We start from the raw sequence: 15130 nt of genomic DNA, 5'->3' as shown, positions 1-15130 counted from the left end.
GGAATGCTTTTCTCATTTTTTTGCTGAGGGAGGAGATGAGAAACTTATCATTCTAGGGACAAAGACTTCTGGGAATATAGTCTTCCTCACACAAAAAAATGGAGTCGCACATACTTCTCATCTACTCACCTCAAAACTGGGACAGAGAGAAACCTATCTTCTGGAGGAAAAGCAGCACTTTGGCTACTTACACTAAGTTCCTAGGCCTTCCCCGTCCTCACACTACTCTCAAGACTCCATAACCCTAATGATTAAGGTTTTAACACCCTAGTGAACAACTGCCAGCACTTAGGCAGTGTAACCCAAGGACTCATGGGTGACAGCTTCTCAGCTGTGCAGGATGCAAGCTAAAACAAAGAGAAACAATTCACGGGAGGAAGAACCCTGTATCTCTGGAGCACACATTTCATAACAGGGAAAGCTTTTTCATGTCTGACCTTGTTCTCTACTCCTCTTCCCTACTCTACCCAAGGCAGCACAATGGCCTGGCACAGAGGGCCATCCAATGCCCCTCTGTACATTAGGCATCATTAACAGCATGTCATCTTATGCCCTAAAGAATAGAAATTCTAAGCTCCCATACAGAATCTATCATTCTTGCAGGGAGATACAGATTCTGACTTACCTCATGTGGCCATGATTTACCTCAGATCCCACCTATGCTTCTATGGACTGGCGTAGGAAAGGTTGTGAGATGATCCTATGCACTATACAGTATACGATTCTAGCACGATGTGCTGAGAACTGTACCTTGCTGTTTGCGCAAACTTTCCAGCTCTGCTCGTAAATAAGAGATCTTCTTCTGCTGAGTGTCTCGTTCACTCCTCAGCTTCTCTCTCTCTTCTATGACCTGAAAGAAAAGGGGAGTCCAGGAAATAAAATATATGCCTCCGTGCACCAGACAACTGAAAGGACAAGCAGCTAACTGGGTTAGGGCATACGCAGCCATCCACCAGAGCCCCCTCCAGTCCCAATAGTGGGAGACCGCAGAGATTCACTGTTAGCAAAAGAGCATCCTGCTTTACAGCTGGAGATTGCTTTTGGGGGTTTTTTTTACTGACAAAATGTGTTTATTTTTCAAATCAAATGAAAGTGCAAAAGACTGCACAGCATGCTTCTCCCTTCCTACTCCATTGCCCACGTAATTCAGATTACCTTGCTGGCTGAGGGTTGGGCTAGAAACCTTCAACAAGGTTGTGAGGCCTTTAGTCTTCTGGACTGCTGGCAGGGCTAATCCTCCTCCTTCCCCACCCAACAGCAGGAACTCCAGAGAATTGGATCTGTCATACCAAACCATTACTGCCAAGCATTCAGCAAAGTGTAACTTTGGAGAAGTATCCAGACTTCAGCTGCTGGAAGCTAAACTGCAACGCTCACTCATCACTTCTGAAAGTACAGGCTAATTTTCTCACTCGTGTCAGTATAAGGGAAGGGACTCCATTTTAAGGTCCAGGTTAGCTCTCAAGCAGACATCAGTGCGCCAGTGCCAGGCACGAACGGCCAAAATAAACGACAAAGAATCCCACCCCATTCCGTTAAAACAAGGAGTACCACAAGGTTCTTCACTTTCCCCTACCCTGTTCAATATATATCTACTCCCTTTATGCCAGCTACTCAATAGCCTCAACCTCACCCATTTTATATATGCAGACGATGTGCAAATCATAATCCCCATCTCGGACCCCATCTCCTCTACTCTACATTTCTGGAACAACTGCCTATACTCCATCAACCTGCTTCTCTCGAGTCTCAACCTGGTCCTAAATACGTCCAAAATGGAACTCCTGGTTATCTCCCCTAGCGATAACTACCCCTTCGCTAATAATGCAATAATCCCACTAGCAAGCCATGTCAGAGACCTTGGGGCCACCCTTGACTCTAGAATGAATTTCAAAAAATTCATTAACGCTACAACCAAAGAATGCTTCTTCAAGCTACAGGTCCTGAAGCAACTAAGACCGCTCTTACACTTCCAGGATTTCCGTTCTGTGCTTCAAGCAATACTGTTTTCAAAGATCGACTATTGTAACGCTCTACTACTCGGTCTCCCCGCTTCTTCGACCAAACCTCTACAGATGCTGCAAAACGCAGCGGCCAGGATCCTTACAAACGCATATCCAAGAAAGGGCTTGACGGGACATAGCAGGCACAGTTTATACGAGGAGGAATTAGTAATATTCCTCATATGGTTGCACATGGAGAGAGGGGTCGGTAGTGACTTCCAAGTTTCGTACACTTTGAGAGAAGGAGATGGAATGGGAATCAGAAGTTTTCTTCTACTGATAAAGCTCAGTATTTTCTTATTTATTGCTTGAACAGCATAGTAGAAAGTTGTGAAAGTATTTTCTAGATTTATACCTAGCTGCCTTAGGAATGATAGCTGAAATTTTAAACAAACATTTTAAGCAATAATGCTCCGCAAGTATCCTCAACAAAATATACCCAGCAAGGGAAGTGGCAGCAACATTCAACGGCAGCCATAACTTCCAGCAGCAGAAGACATGGATACAAATAACCAAATTCCCTGGGTGCTGCCTAAATAAGGACTGAAAAATAAACACACAAAGCAAGCCCCTGTGACAGCAGCACATTGTTAGGCCTGGAGCCAGTCCTCTTACCTTCTGTTTCTGAAATGCCTCATTTTTCTCATCCGAGATTTTTTCTGTAATTCTTTTTGGTGGCATGCCGAGCCCATCCAGTAGCCTGGGTATTGTCTGGACAACCTGAGCCTGAGCTGCAGGAACCCCTTCCACTGGCTGGATCACACGAAGATTGGGTCGCGTGGAATTTGGGGGCTGTGGAAGTTTAATGCTGGGCTGTTGGGAAGAGGGATACATGGGCCACGTTTGGGATGCATAAGCCAGGTAATGGCCATAGGTATCAAATCCTGGAGGGGGTACTGAGAGATGCTGACCATAGTTTGGTGGCATCTGGACTCCAGGGTACTGGGCATAGTTTGGTATTTGGTAGGGAGTACCTGACGTGGGGGGGAGTACAGTGGGAGAAGTGCTTGGTACTGTATGGACAGATTTCTCCAGTCCAGCAGAGGGTACTGCCTGGCCCATGTCTGTCCCCGGCTCTGTACTCCTCTTTCCATATTTAGAACTGGAGTAAGCAGCATTATCCCTGGAGGCCTGAGAGGAGCCTTTGGGGGATTCAGAGCGCTTGTGGCTTGACTCTGGAGATCGAGTGTCACTGCGGCTGCGGCGTGACTCCCAGGACTCCTGTCTCCGCGAGTCTAACGCATGGCGGTCCGGAGAACGGGAAGTTGGTTTCTTGCCGTGCAATCGCTCCTGAGTGCGGACAGCAAGCTTGCCGATTTCAGCTACCCCAATATCCAGCCCAATTGTCTTCAGCAAGTCGTGGATCTGTTCATACTCCTGGCTGTTAGAGCTCTCTTCCACAGGAGGCTCTGCTGGCACAACAGGAGCTTGAGTTGCCCGACTTGCTGGTAGACACTGAGTGGTATGTGGGGCAGAAGACGGCGGCGGCTGCTGCTGCTGCTGTGGCGGCGGCGGCGGTGGCGCTTTGGGCTTTACTTCTTCTTCCTCATCTCCATAAAGAAATTTCTCCTCATCTTCAATTTCCTTAACAGTACTGGGCTTCTTTACTGGCACACTGGTGGAATCTGCCATCAATCCCAAGATGCGAGAGAAGCCACTACCATCCTGGCTGGCTCTCTCATGGGGAAGCAGGAAGTCAGACTGGCGATCTGCTGCCTCCTGCTTCGGCTCGGGCTTTCCAGCTGCTTTGTTCACCTGGAAGCTGTCCCCGGGCACCCCTGACTGTGGGGTGCTGGCAGGCTTCTGGTATATAGTTCCTGCTGTTGCACCTTTGGTAAACCGGTTAAGAAACTTCTCTATTTCAGAAGTGAAGGGCTTGCTGATCTGCGGTGCTGGTGCACGGCTTGCCAGTTCTTTATTTGATACAGAACTGCCAGAGAAATCTTCACGCTGCAAAGAGGAAAACAGCCAAATTAAAGCAAAGCATTCCCATACATGAAGAATCAGTACTTCTGCAATCATCCACAGCAACAGAATCTCCCCACCAAAAGGGACCATCTAAATCGTGCACCCCAAAGAAGCTGCTCATTACAGTCGTAGAAATAACCAACCATAAGGCCATGATTAGCATCAGAAATCTCTGATTACAAGTTGTTTTTTAATATGACTTGGAACAAATGAGTTTGAGTACACTTGTTATGCAGCTCTTCTAGTTTCAAGAGTAATCTCCCCTCCTCCAATCCCTAAAAACATCCTGTGCCTCTCCTCCTCACACATCTTCCCCACGCTCATCCTCCTTCATTTATCCCTCCCCACTCCTCTCCTCCTCACATATCCTCCCCTCCATCTTACCCCCTTCTCGTCAAAACATCCATCATCACAGCTCTCGGTCTCTCACACTGTCCCCCTCTTGTTTTCACTCCTCTCCTGGTGCTATCAGATCAGTCAGAAAACTATGAAAACCCTGTGGGTCAGGCTGGGAGTATATGGGACACAACTGACTGGATGGAAAGGAAGGAGAGAAGTGCAGGAGTAGCTGGGAGGCAGATTTAAGGCAAGGAAATGCACAGCATCTTGGGAAGAGGTGCAGGAGGCTATAGCCGAAGACAGAAGAACATTGGAGGGAGGAAAAAGGCAATAGCTGGGATGTATAAAAAGATGCAAGGAGTAGAACTGGCAGTGAGAGAGAGGGATGGCAAAGGGGCCACGGGAGGAGGTGGAGGCAGTCCGAGATTAGAAGGATAGAGAGGTGCAGGTGGTTATGACCAGGAAGGAAAAAAAAGGCAATCCCTGCTCTAAGAAAATCATAGAACAGATAAAGATGATGGCCTATTCACGTTGTCCAGATTTTCCAGTATAGGACAAACGGCCAGAGCTGTATCCCATCAGTTTTCAGCTCCTCAAAAGGAGAAGTTTCTCAGGAAGGGCAGAGCTGAAAGACATTGCCAGGGTTGATAAAACAAGAATTGGAAAATTGCTCCCATTGGTTTACAACTACACTACCACAGCAAGTTGAAACATGACAGCCATCCATGTAAATTCGTTCCCATACAATTTCCAACTCTTTGCTGTTTTATCAGGATTCTAAACACACGTCAGTGAACACAACACGGCAGTATTACAAATATAAAAAGCAGACAGAAAGTGTTCATTGCCAGAGGTAAACGGTGGCAAGGAATACCGGGCTGGGGATAGATTCCCTCTTCACCAGTTCTGACAGAGTACCATTTCATTTTAGACAAGGCCAATAGTATAAGCAGACAACACTACAGGATAATTAATAATGAACGGATGTCCGAGCTGGGAGAATTCCAAGATGGACAGACTAGACAGGCCAGATGGCCTTTTGCTGCCGTCATTTTTCCAGGCCCAAGTGAGAATGAAGAAATAAAGGCATGAAAGGCAGGAACTGAAGGGAACTAATGGATTGTTTCTTTGAAGAACTGGGGCTTTCAGTGGGACCTGAAGATGAAGAGATGGTGAATGAACAAGTGAGAGCAAGTCCTCAAGACAGGAACAGAAAGGAAAGGCCTGAAGGCTCATAGGGCAGAGAGGAAAAAAGCTGGTGCTCAGTGAAGGGCGTAGGAAGAGTTGTGATGAGAAATGAGAGCAAAGATGTAGAGCAGAGTCTCATTTAGAAAATCTAGAATATTTAGAGAATTTAGCTGGCACCCAAAATCTTTTTCCAGATAATTTGCTCTTTGCTTTTTTGCCTTTTTTTTTTTAGTTTTGTTTGTACTTTATTTTTTGCTCTCACTCTCCCTCCCTCCACCTTGGGCACCTTTACCCACTTCCAAGCACTTTATCCATTCCTTCTGCTTCCGGGCAATCTCTCCAATCAATTTCCAAACCCCTGCGTTCCAGCACTCTCCCACCTCACTGCTCCCAAAGCTACATCTCTCTCTCTCTCACCCACCGACGGCAGCTCTCTCCTTTCTACAGCCCAGAGTCTGCACATAGTAATGCTCTGCTGGCAGCAACCTCTTACACTCTCCACTATCTGTGCTTCATCAACATCTCTTCCACCGGCTGCCAGGGTCCACATTTCAGGCAATAAGAATCTGATCACTACACTACAAGCATCTGTTATAGTGGAAAAAAGGTAGAGACCTTGCTATATAAATAGCAGAATCTTGATAAAGATTAATAAAAACTACCTGCTTTCAGTTTTCCCATGCCTCCATCCCACTGTCCCTCCCTATAATGAATGGGAAAAATATTCCCCGATTCATATGGGATTGTCTCAGACCTTAACAGGCACAGGAGTCTCTGGTTCTGGCTCAAGGCGCTTCTTCAGGATTGACTTCACAGGCACAGGCTGGACCTCATCTTGTTGCTGACGCAGAAAGCTCCCCAGTGGGTTTACTGATCCAGACAGCTTGAAGTCGGGGCCCGAAGACTCATGGGACAGGACACGGTTTCGCTCTTCCTGTCCCCGCTTCCTCGTTGTTAGCTCTTGCTCCCAAAGTTCCTCCCGACGATACAGGGAAGGGCTGGGGCTCCTTCGGTAGACGTGGGACCCTGAGCCATAGCCCTTGTAATCACTTGTCAAACTCTGTGCCTGCTGCTGCTCTTCATAGCGAGGGCGCTTGGATGGGTAGGAGTCCACCCTGGGCCTGTCAGTATCCCTGTCAGGAAGGCTGGAATGGGATCGGAGGTAGTCATCCTCGTGCCTCAGTGAATAAGGACTAGAAGGTTGCTCTTCACGAGAGGATAGGCTTCGGGTGAAAATTGGGCCATCTGCAATGTCATCCCTGGCAAAAGAAGAGAGTTAAAATGAGAACACGAACACACCATCTGTACACACTATTTTATTTATTTTTTAAAATGTCTAACCCACCCTAGAACTATCCTAATTTCTAGGTGGTACACAAATGAATATTCACCATAAAAAAAAACATAAAATCCATGGAAGAGACCAAAACACACAAGAGCCCTCCACACATTGTCCCCTAAACGGTCCCGTATTTAAAGTTAGTCCAATAAATCAGGCAATAACAAATCCATAATAATTACAGTGCCAAATGCCTGAGAGAATAGCAATGCTTTTGTTTTCAGAACTGAAGAATACAATTCTCTTATCTTTGATCTTAAGGTACTCAGAAAAGAGTTCAAAGTATTGTGCTTGCTAACACAAGCCCCTGTGCCCTTGGTCTCTGACAGTTGGAGTAACCGAACTGATGGAATATCTAAGACAGCAGAATTGCTTACCTGTAACAGGTGTTCTCCCAGGACAGTAGGATGTAGTCCTCACATGTGGGTGACGTCACTGGACAGAGCCCTATCACGGAAAACTTTTCTGTCAAAGTTTCTAGAACTTTTGACTGGCACACTGAGCATGCCTCTCATGCCATGATCCCTCGAGCCACAGGGGTCTCCCTTCAGTCTCGTTTGTAGCAAAAGGTGCGAGCGAAAAAATAAAACGTTTTGGACCCAACTCCGCAGGGTGGCGGGTGGGTTTCATGAGGACTAACATCCTGCTGTCCTGGGAGAACACCTGTTACAGGGAAGCAACTCTGCTTTCTCCCAGGACAAGCAGGATGATAGTCCTCACATGTGGATGAAAGCAGGATGAAAACAAACCTCAGAAAAATGGAAAAAGAATGGAGAAAATCCAATTGCCCAACAAGCCTTCAAAGATACCGCACACAATTTGCTACCTATAAAAACATGATAATGAACACTAAACGTGACTACTATAGTCAAAAGATAAAAAAGCTCCTCAAATAACTCCTCATCCATAGAGGAAGAATTTGAAACAAAAACCATAACCCCCCTGGTCGTATTTCGACCCAATATCTAGCACTGAAGCTGAAAAAATGCTAAAAAAAAAAAAATCAACCCAGCACGTCACGATCTAGATATAATCCCAACATGTAATATGAAAGAAATGGCACATATCATCGCCCCAACCATAGCTGCTATTATCAACAAATCACTCGAAGAAGGTGAGCTTCCAACTGAACTAAAAACTGCAACTATCACTCCTATATTAAAAAAGAAGAACTTAGATCCTGCTGATTTGAATAACTACTGTCCTATCTCAAACCTACCTTTACTCGCAAAGATGACTGAGGTGGCACTGTTACAGCTTAATGAACACCTAGAGAACAACAATATTCTACACGCCGCACAACATGGATTCAGGAAAAATCACAGTACGGAGACACTGCTCGTCAACCTAACAAAATAATAAGGAATTTCGACAACAAACTAAGCCACCTTCTAATCCTACTTGACCTCTCTGCGGCATTCGACACTGTAGACCACAAAAGCCTATTAACAAGACTTGCAAGCATCGGTCTTTTCGGCGAAACCCTCAACTGGTTCACTTCGTTCTAAATTATATATATAAATATATATATATAAATTATATATATATATATATATATATATATATATATATAATATATATAAATTATATTAAATAAATAAATAATAAATAACAGATTCTTCAAGGTCACCATGAACAACAAATCCTCAAACCCCCTCCCGCTTGAAACTGGTGTACCACAAGGGTCCGCCCTCTCGGCCACCCTCTAACATATACCTACTCCCACTCTGCCACCTTATCTCAAGTCTCGGCATAACATATTATATGTACGCTGACGACATCCAGCTCATCATCCCAGTAACTACCACATTAGAAGAGGCACTAAGCACTGCAGCCAATCACCTAATCTCAATCAGAAACATGCTGAACTAAAGCTATGCCTCAACATGAATAAAACCAAATGCATCCTCATAGGAAGAAACAACTCAGAACAACTACCCCTACCCACTCCCTACAAATCGATAACATCAACATCCCACTAAAAAACTCTGCAAAGGACCTCGGCATCTGGATCAACAACGAACTTAACTTAAAAAAGAACATACCGTGTTTCCCCGATAGTAAGACACCCCTGATAGTAAGACGTAGTGGGAATTTTAGGGGGGGTCGGCTAATGTAACACATCCCCCGAAAGTAAGACGTACCTGTCATTTCAAAAAAAAATTATTTTTAAATACCTGTCGGAGGGCCGCGTGGGTCCAGGCGGCTGGCGGCGGGAGCCGGGTGGTCGCGTGTTAAATCTAGGCCGCGGGCGGGTGGGCGCTTGTTCCAGGCGGCGGCGGCGGGGAGGGGCGGGTGGACGCGCGTTAGTTCGAGACGGCCGGCGGGCGGCGGGTGGTCGCGTGTTAAATCTAGGCCGGGTCGCACAGGCGCGCATTCATTCACTGCCGGTGGGGGCATGTGACTGCCTTGAGCGCCGAAAGCAGCCGGCAGCGGCAGCCGAAAGCAGCCGGCAGCGGCGAAAGCAGCCGGCTCCTCCGCCTGGATGAATGAATTCATTCACTGCCGCAGCCCCCACCAGCAGCCCCCAGCGCCGAATCGCAGGGGTCGCACAGGCGCTGTGGGCCTGTGCGCGCATTCATTCACTGCCGGTGGGGGCTGCCAAGGCAGCCCCCACCGGCAGTGAATGAATGCGCGCCTGTGCGACCCGGCCTAGATTTAACACGCGACCACCCGCCGCCCGTCTCGAACTAACGCGCGTCCACCCGCCCCCCTCCCCCCCCGCCGCCGCCTGGAACAAGCGCCCACCCGCCCGCGGCCTAGATTTAACACGCGACCACCCGGCTCCCGCCGCCAGCCGCCTGGACCCACGCGGCCCTCCGACAGGTATTTAAAAATAATTTTTTTTTGAACACTCAGGTTTTTTTTCCAATATAAGACATACCCTGGAAGTAAGACATAGTGGGACTTTTGGGGGTAAAAAGAAAGTAAGACGCTGTCTTATATTCGGGGAAACACGGTAGCAACTAAAACTAAAGAAGGGTTTCTCAAACTTCCCATCCTGAAACATCTAATACCGCTTCTTCACCATCATGAATTACGAACAGTGCTACAATCGCTGATTTTCAACAGTCTTGATTACTGCAACTCACTCCTGATTGGCCTTCCTAAATCTACATTAAAACCACTGCAACTGTTACAAAACGCCACAGCCAGAATCCTAACCGGCAAGAAGAAATCTGAACACATCACCCCTATTATGAGAAGTCTTCACTGGCTCCCAATCGAGCAGAGAATCGAATTCAAAACCCTAACAATAGTTCACAATAGGGATGTGAATCGTGTCCTCGATCGTCTTAACGATCGATTTCGGCTGGGAGGGGGAAGGAATCGTATTGTTGCCGTTTGGGGGGGTAAAATATCGTGAAAAATCGTGAAAAATCGTGAAAAATCTAAAAATCGCAAAACCGGCACATTAAAACCCCCTAAAACCCACCCCCGACCCTTTAAATTAAATCCCCCGCCCTCCCGAACCCCCCCCAAATGAGTTAAATAACCTGCGGGTCCAGCGGCGGTCCGGAACGGCAGCGGTCCGGAACGGGCTCCTGCTCCTGAATCTTGTTGTCTTCAGCCGGCGCCATTTTCCAAAATGGCGCCGAAAAATGGCGGCGGCCATAGACGAACACGATTGGACGGCAGGAGGTCCTTCCGGACCCCCGCTGGACTTTTGGCAAGTCTCGTGGGGGTCAGGAGGCCCCCCACAAGCTGGCCAAAAGTTCCTGGAGGTCCAGCGGGGGTCAGGGAGCGATTTCCCGCCGCGAATCGTTTCCGTACGGAAAATGGCGCCGGCAGGAGATCGACTGCAGGAGGTCGTTCAGCGAGGGTTCCGGCGCCTCGCTGAACAACCTCCTGCAGTCGATCTCCTGCCGGCGCCATTTTCCGTACGAAAACGATTCGCGGCGGGAAATCGCTCCCTGACCCCCGCTGGACCTCCAGGAACTTTTGGCCAGCTTGTGGGGGGCCTCCTGACCCCCACGAGACTTGCCAAAAGTCCAGCGGGGGTCCGGAAGGACCTCCTGCCGTCCAATCGTGTTCGTCTATGGCCGCCGCCATTTTTCGGCGCCATTTTGGAAAATGGCACCGGCTGAAGACAACAAGATTCAGGAGCAGGAGCCCGTTCCGGACCGCTGCCGTTCCGGACCGCCGCTGGACCCGCAGGTTATTTAACTCATTTGGGGGGGGGTTCGGGAGGGTGGGGGATTTAATTTAAAGGGTCGGGGGTGGGTTTTAGGGGGTTTTAGTGTGCCGGCTCACGATTCTAACGATTTATAACGATAAATCGTTAGAATCTCTATTGTATTGTGTTCCATAACGGTTTAAGACGATATTAAAATTATCGGACGATAATTTTAATCGTCCTAAAACGATTCACATCCCTAGTTCACAATGCTATATACAAAGCAGACAACACCGCACTCAACAACATGATTCAGCAACACAAACCTCAACGAACGACCAGAACTGCCTGCAAACTACACCTAGACATACCCTCTTCTTCCTTTGGCGAAGCTTACTAACACTAGGAACAGAGCCTTCTCCATAGCAGGACCAAACTTATGGAACTCTTTGCCACAATACCTAAGCTCACTGAACGAATTCAAATCCTTCAAAAAAGAACTGAAAACATGGATATTCAGCCAAACGTTCAGAGATGGCGTGGGCTAAGTGGCATACTACTACCATCACCCAATATCCATGTCGGCTGCACACTCTAAACTTGCCGAATGTTCTCCTCTCACACCTCTCACCTATCCACACCTCTCTACCTCCTGATCTCCTTCTAACGTGCCCTTTTTAGTGAATTAAAGATCTGATCCACCCTGCCTACCGAATTTCAGACTCTCCTCTCAGTCCTAACACACCGTTCTATTAGCTTGTTAGAAATTATTCTGTTAAAATGTTATAGTTGAACAATAAGTAATCTGTCGTTCAATTGTAAAATGACTGTTCTATTCTGTTCCAATGTCAATTCGATGTAACAAGTTGTTTTTAATGTAAACCGGAGTGAAGGCTAATTGCTATACGTCGGTAAATAAAAGATCTGAAATAAATAAATAAATAAATGTGGGTGATTAGCAAGCTACAGGCTGACTCATATTTAATTTGGACCAACAGCGTACAACTTGTGCAACAGGCACAACAACTGGTGTACTGTTGGAAAGAATGAGGCAGCCTGAAAATCACAGTAGGTCGATGTGGAAGGAGTTGGGATTATACTGGAAATAAGTTCTTCAAGACGGATTGGCCAAAGGCAGAGTCCTGTCGACCTTCCTTGTCCAGGCAGTAATGTACTGCAAATGTGTGAAGAGAGCTCCATGTTGCAGCTTTCCAAATCTCAGCAATCGGTACTGAATGATAGTGTGCTACTGAGGTTGCCATTGCTCTGAGTGCGCCTTTACTCGTCCCTGGAGAGAAAGGCCTGCTTTTTCATAGCAGAATTCGATATAGTCTGCTAGCCAATTGGAAAGTTTGTTTGCCCACTGCAACTCCTGGTTTGTTTTTGTCAAAAGAAACAGACAGGCCGATACAGTAAAGCGCGGCCACAGTTACCCTGCTTCTAACCCGCTTTGTACCCACAATTTGGCCGCGTAAGTCCAACCTGCGATTCACTATCCCTTTTAACCCATCCTTACCACTTCTTGAAATCAATGGGTAACCCTTTCCGCCCGCGGCATGTATATGATATGTAAACGATCGGATTAGCTATTCCCTCCGATCCAGTAACATGCGCCCCGATTATCGCCTTTTTAACCTGCAGTTTTGCCACGTGTTTAACCTGCTAATTTACCGCCTACCCTTACCCCTGCGTTAGTGTGGAGCGTCAGGCAAGCCCCAGCAGAGAGAGACGAAATTTCATGGGCAAACTTTCTTGTGAGGCTTCAGCAGCCCAGGGCGGATCGGGCGCTCCCCATGCGAGGCGGCTTCCAGCAGCCCCCGCCGGCGAAGGTGCATGAGCGCATGCAAACGATTGCTTCACTGTCTGACCCCCTCACCCCCCGGGACAAGACCTTTAGAGGAGCCAGGATCGGGCAAACTTTCCCCCAGCCCCCGCTCACCTACCCTGGCCGCGTCCCTGGGTGCCGGTCTCCCGTGCGGGCGCGCCGTGACCTGAGCGCCCACATCCGAGGTCACGGCGTGCGCTCATGCACCTTCGCCAGCGAGGGCTGCTGGAAGCCGCCTCGCATGGGGAGCGCCCAATCCGCCCCGGGCTGCTGAAGCTGCTCTCGCCGCCGGCTACCCTCGGGAGGAGGGGAGAGAGGACTGGGGCTGCTCCGGACCTGTCAGTGCGCCCGCACGGGAGACTGGCACCCACGGACGCAGCCAAGGCAGGTGAGCGTGGGCTGCAGGGTGCATGGTGCTCAAGGACACCATCCTGAATTTTTCTTTTCGTAGAAATTTGTTAAGATTGCGGAGGTCTAAGATGGGGCGGAGGCCGCCTGATTTCTTTGGAATGAGAAAATAGCGGGAGTAGAACCCTCTGCCCTGTTGTGCCCAGGGAACAGGTTCCACAGCCCTGGTGCCCAGAAAGGCGGACAGTTATGACTCTAGAAGACTTGTGTGATCTTTTTGCATCCACTGTGGATTGGGTGGTGAGTACAGGGGAACCATGAGGAAGTTTAGATGGTATCCCTGGGTTATGATGGATATAACCCATTGGTCTGTGGTAATGTTGAGCCACTTGGTTATGAAGTGGTGAATTCGACCTCCTACTGGCAAATCTGGATCTGTATTTGTGGAGCGGCTGCTGTTCTCTGGATAGGTCTCAAAATCCAGAGGCTTGGCCTGTTTGCGGTGTTGGCTGAGGCCTGGATGTCTTGGGCTGTTGAGGATGTGCTTTCTGAGACGGCCTGGTTGGCCTCACGCGAGATGTAGGTGGGAAGTATCTGCGTGGGCGATAAAATGATTTTCTAGGGTCCCTTCTGGTGGATCTTCTTGCAGAGGAAGGGGCCTAAGTAGTAACTGTGGATAATTGCCGCAGGGTCTCATTATGGTCTTTTAGTTGAGCCACTGCATCTTGTCTCCGAATAGGTTTTCACCAGTACATGGCAAATCAGCAAGTTTGTCTTGGACTTCAGGTCTCAAGACAGATGCTTTCAGCCAGGCCCACCTCCTGGTGCTGATTCCCATTGCAGACATGCGAGAAGCTGTTTCAAAGGAGTCGTAAACAGCAGAACCTGTTTCCCAGCCTCAAGGCCTTTCTGTAGTATGGCGTTGAGACTATCTTGCTGTTGTTGGGGAAGAAAGTTGGCTATTCCCTGAACCTGCTTCCAGAGATTCCTTTGATACTGTAACACGTAAAGTTGGTATGCAGCTATGTGTGTCACTAGCATAGAGCCTGAAACATCTTGCGACCCAAAATATCAAGGAATTTTTGGTCTTTGCTAGGAGGTGTTGAAGAGTGAGGTCGCAGTCTTCTGGCCTTCTTCTGTGCGCACTCAACTACCATCGACTGATGGAGGTACTTGTGGCTTTTGGAATCCAGGAATATGTTGGACCAGATAAGTTGCATCTGTCCTCTTATTCACTGGCTGGACAGCACAAGGATGCTCCCAGAGACTATGTTGGAGATCCACTAGCTCTTCGTGGACAGGGATACCCATAACTTCTTTCGGAGCATCAACAAATTGGAGAACTTCCATTGTTTTATGGCATGTGTCCTCCGCATCTTCCATCGAGGCCATCAAAGGATCCATCGGCGCCTAATATGGAACCTAACATTGTGTAACTATAGCATGGGTTATTTTTCCCTATATGCATCACCTTGCACTTGGGAAGGTCCAATGAAACAAACCGGAAGGTGGTCCCACGTAGCCAAGGCAAAAAAACAGAGGGGACTACCTTACACCGTGGAAAGACTTTTATTCCACGGTGTAAGGTAGTCCCCTCTGTTTTTTTCACCTTGCACTTGTCCACATTAAATTTCATCTACCATTTAGATGCCCAATTTTCCAGCCTCACAAGGTCTTCCTGCAATTTATCACAATCTGCTTGTGATTTAACTACTCTGAACAATTTTGTATTATCTGCAAATTTGATTACCTCACTCGTCATATTTCTTTCCAGATCATTTATAAATATATTGAAAAGTAAGGGTCCCAGTACAGATCCCTGAGGCACTCCACTGCCCACTCCCTTCCACTGAGAAAATTGTCCATTTAATCCTACTCTGTTTCCTGTCTTTTAGCCAGTTTGTAATCCACGAAAGGACATCGCCACCTATTCCATGACTTTTTACTTTTCCTAGAAGCCTCTCATGAGGAACTTTGTCAAATGCCTTCAAAAAAGTGAAGCA

General features: G+C 47.7%; 1 protein-coding gene across 2 annotated transcripts in view; it reads right to left on the bottom strand.

Moving 5' to 3' along the window:
- ZNF318 (zinc finger protein 318) overlaps window positions 1-15130 on the bottom strand; it is a 110768-nt gene that overhangs the window by 24548 nt on the left and 71090 nt on the right. For both annotated transcript variants that reach the window (XM_029592860.1, XM_029592862.1), the window contains exons 3-5: window positions 6253-6757; window positions 2619-3953; window positions 751-850 (exon numbers count right to left, since the gene is read on the bottom strand). In XM_029592860.1, coding sequence (XP_029448720.1) covers window positions 751-850; window positions 2619-3953; window positions 6253-6757 — 1940 coding nt within the window. The remainder of the gene's footprint in view (window positions 1-750; window positions 851-2618; window positions 3954-6252; window positions 6758-15130) is intronic.

Source organism: Rhinatrema bivittatum, chromosome 3, assembly GCF_901001135.1.
Source record: "Rhinatrema bivittatum chromosome 3, aRhiBiv1.1, whole genome shotgun sequence".
In the NCBI taxonomy this organism is placed as follows: Eukaryota; Metazoa; Chordata; class Amphibia; order Gymnophiona; family Rhinatrematidae; genus Rhinatrema; species Rhinatrema bivittatum.
The sequence above is the reverse complement of the archived record's forward strand: the minus strand, read 5'-3'. Positions and strand labels throughout refer to the sequence as shown.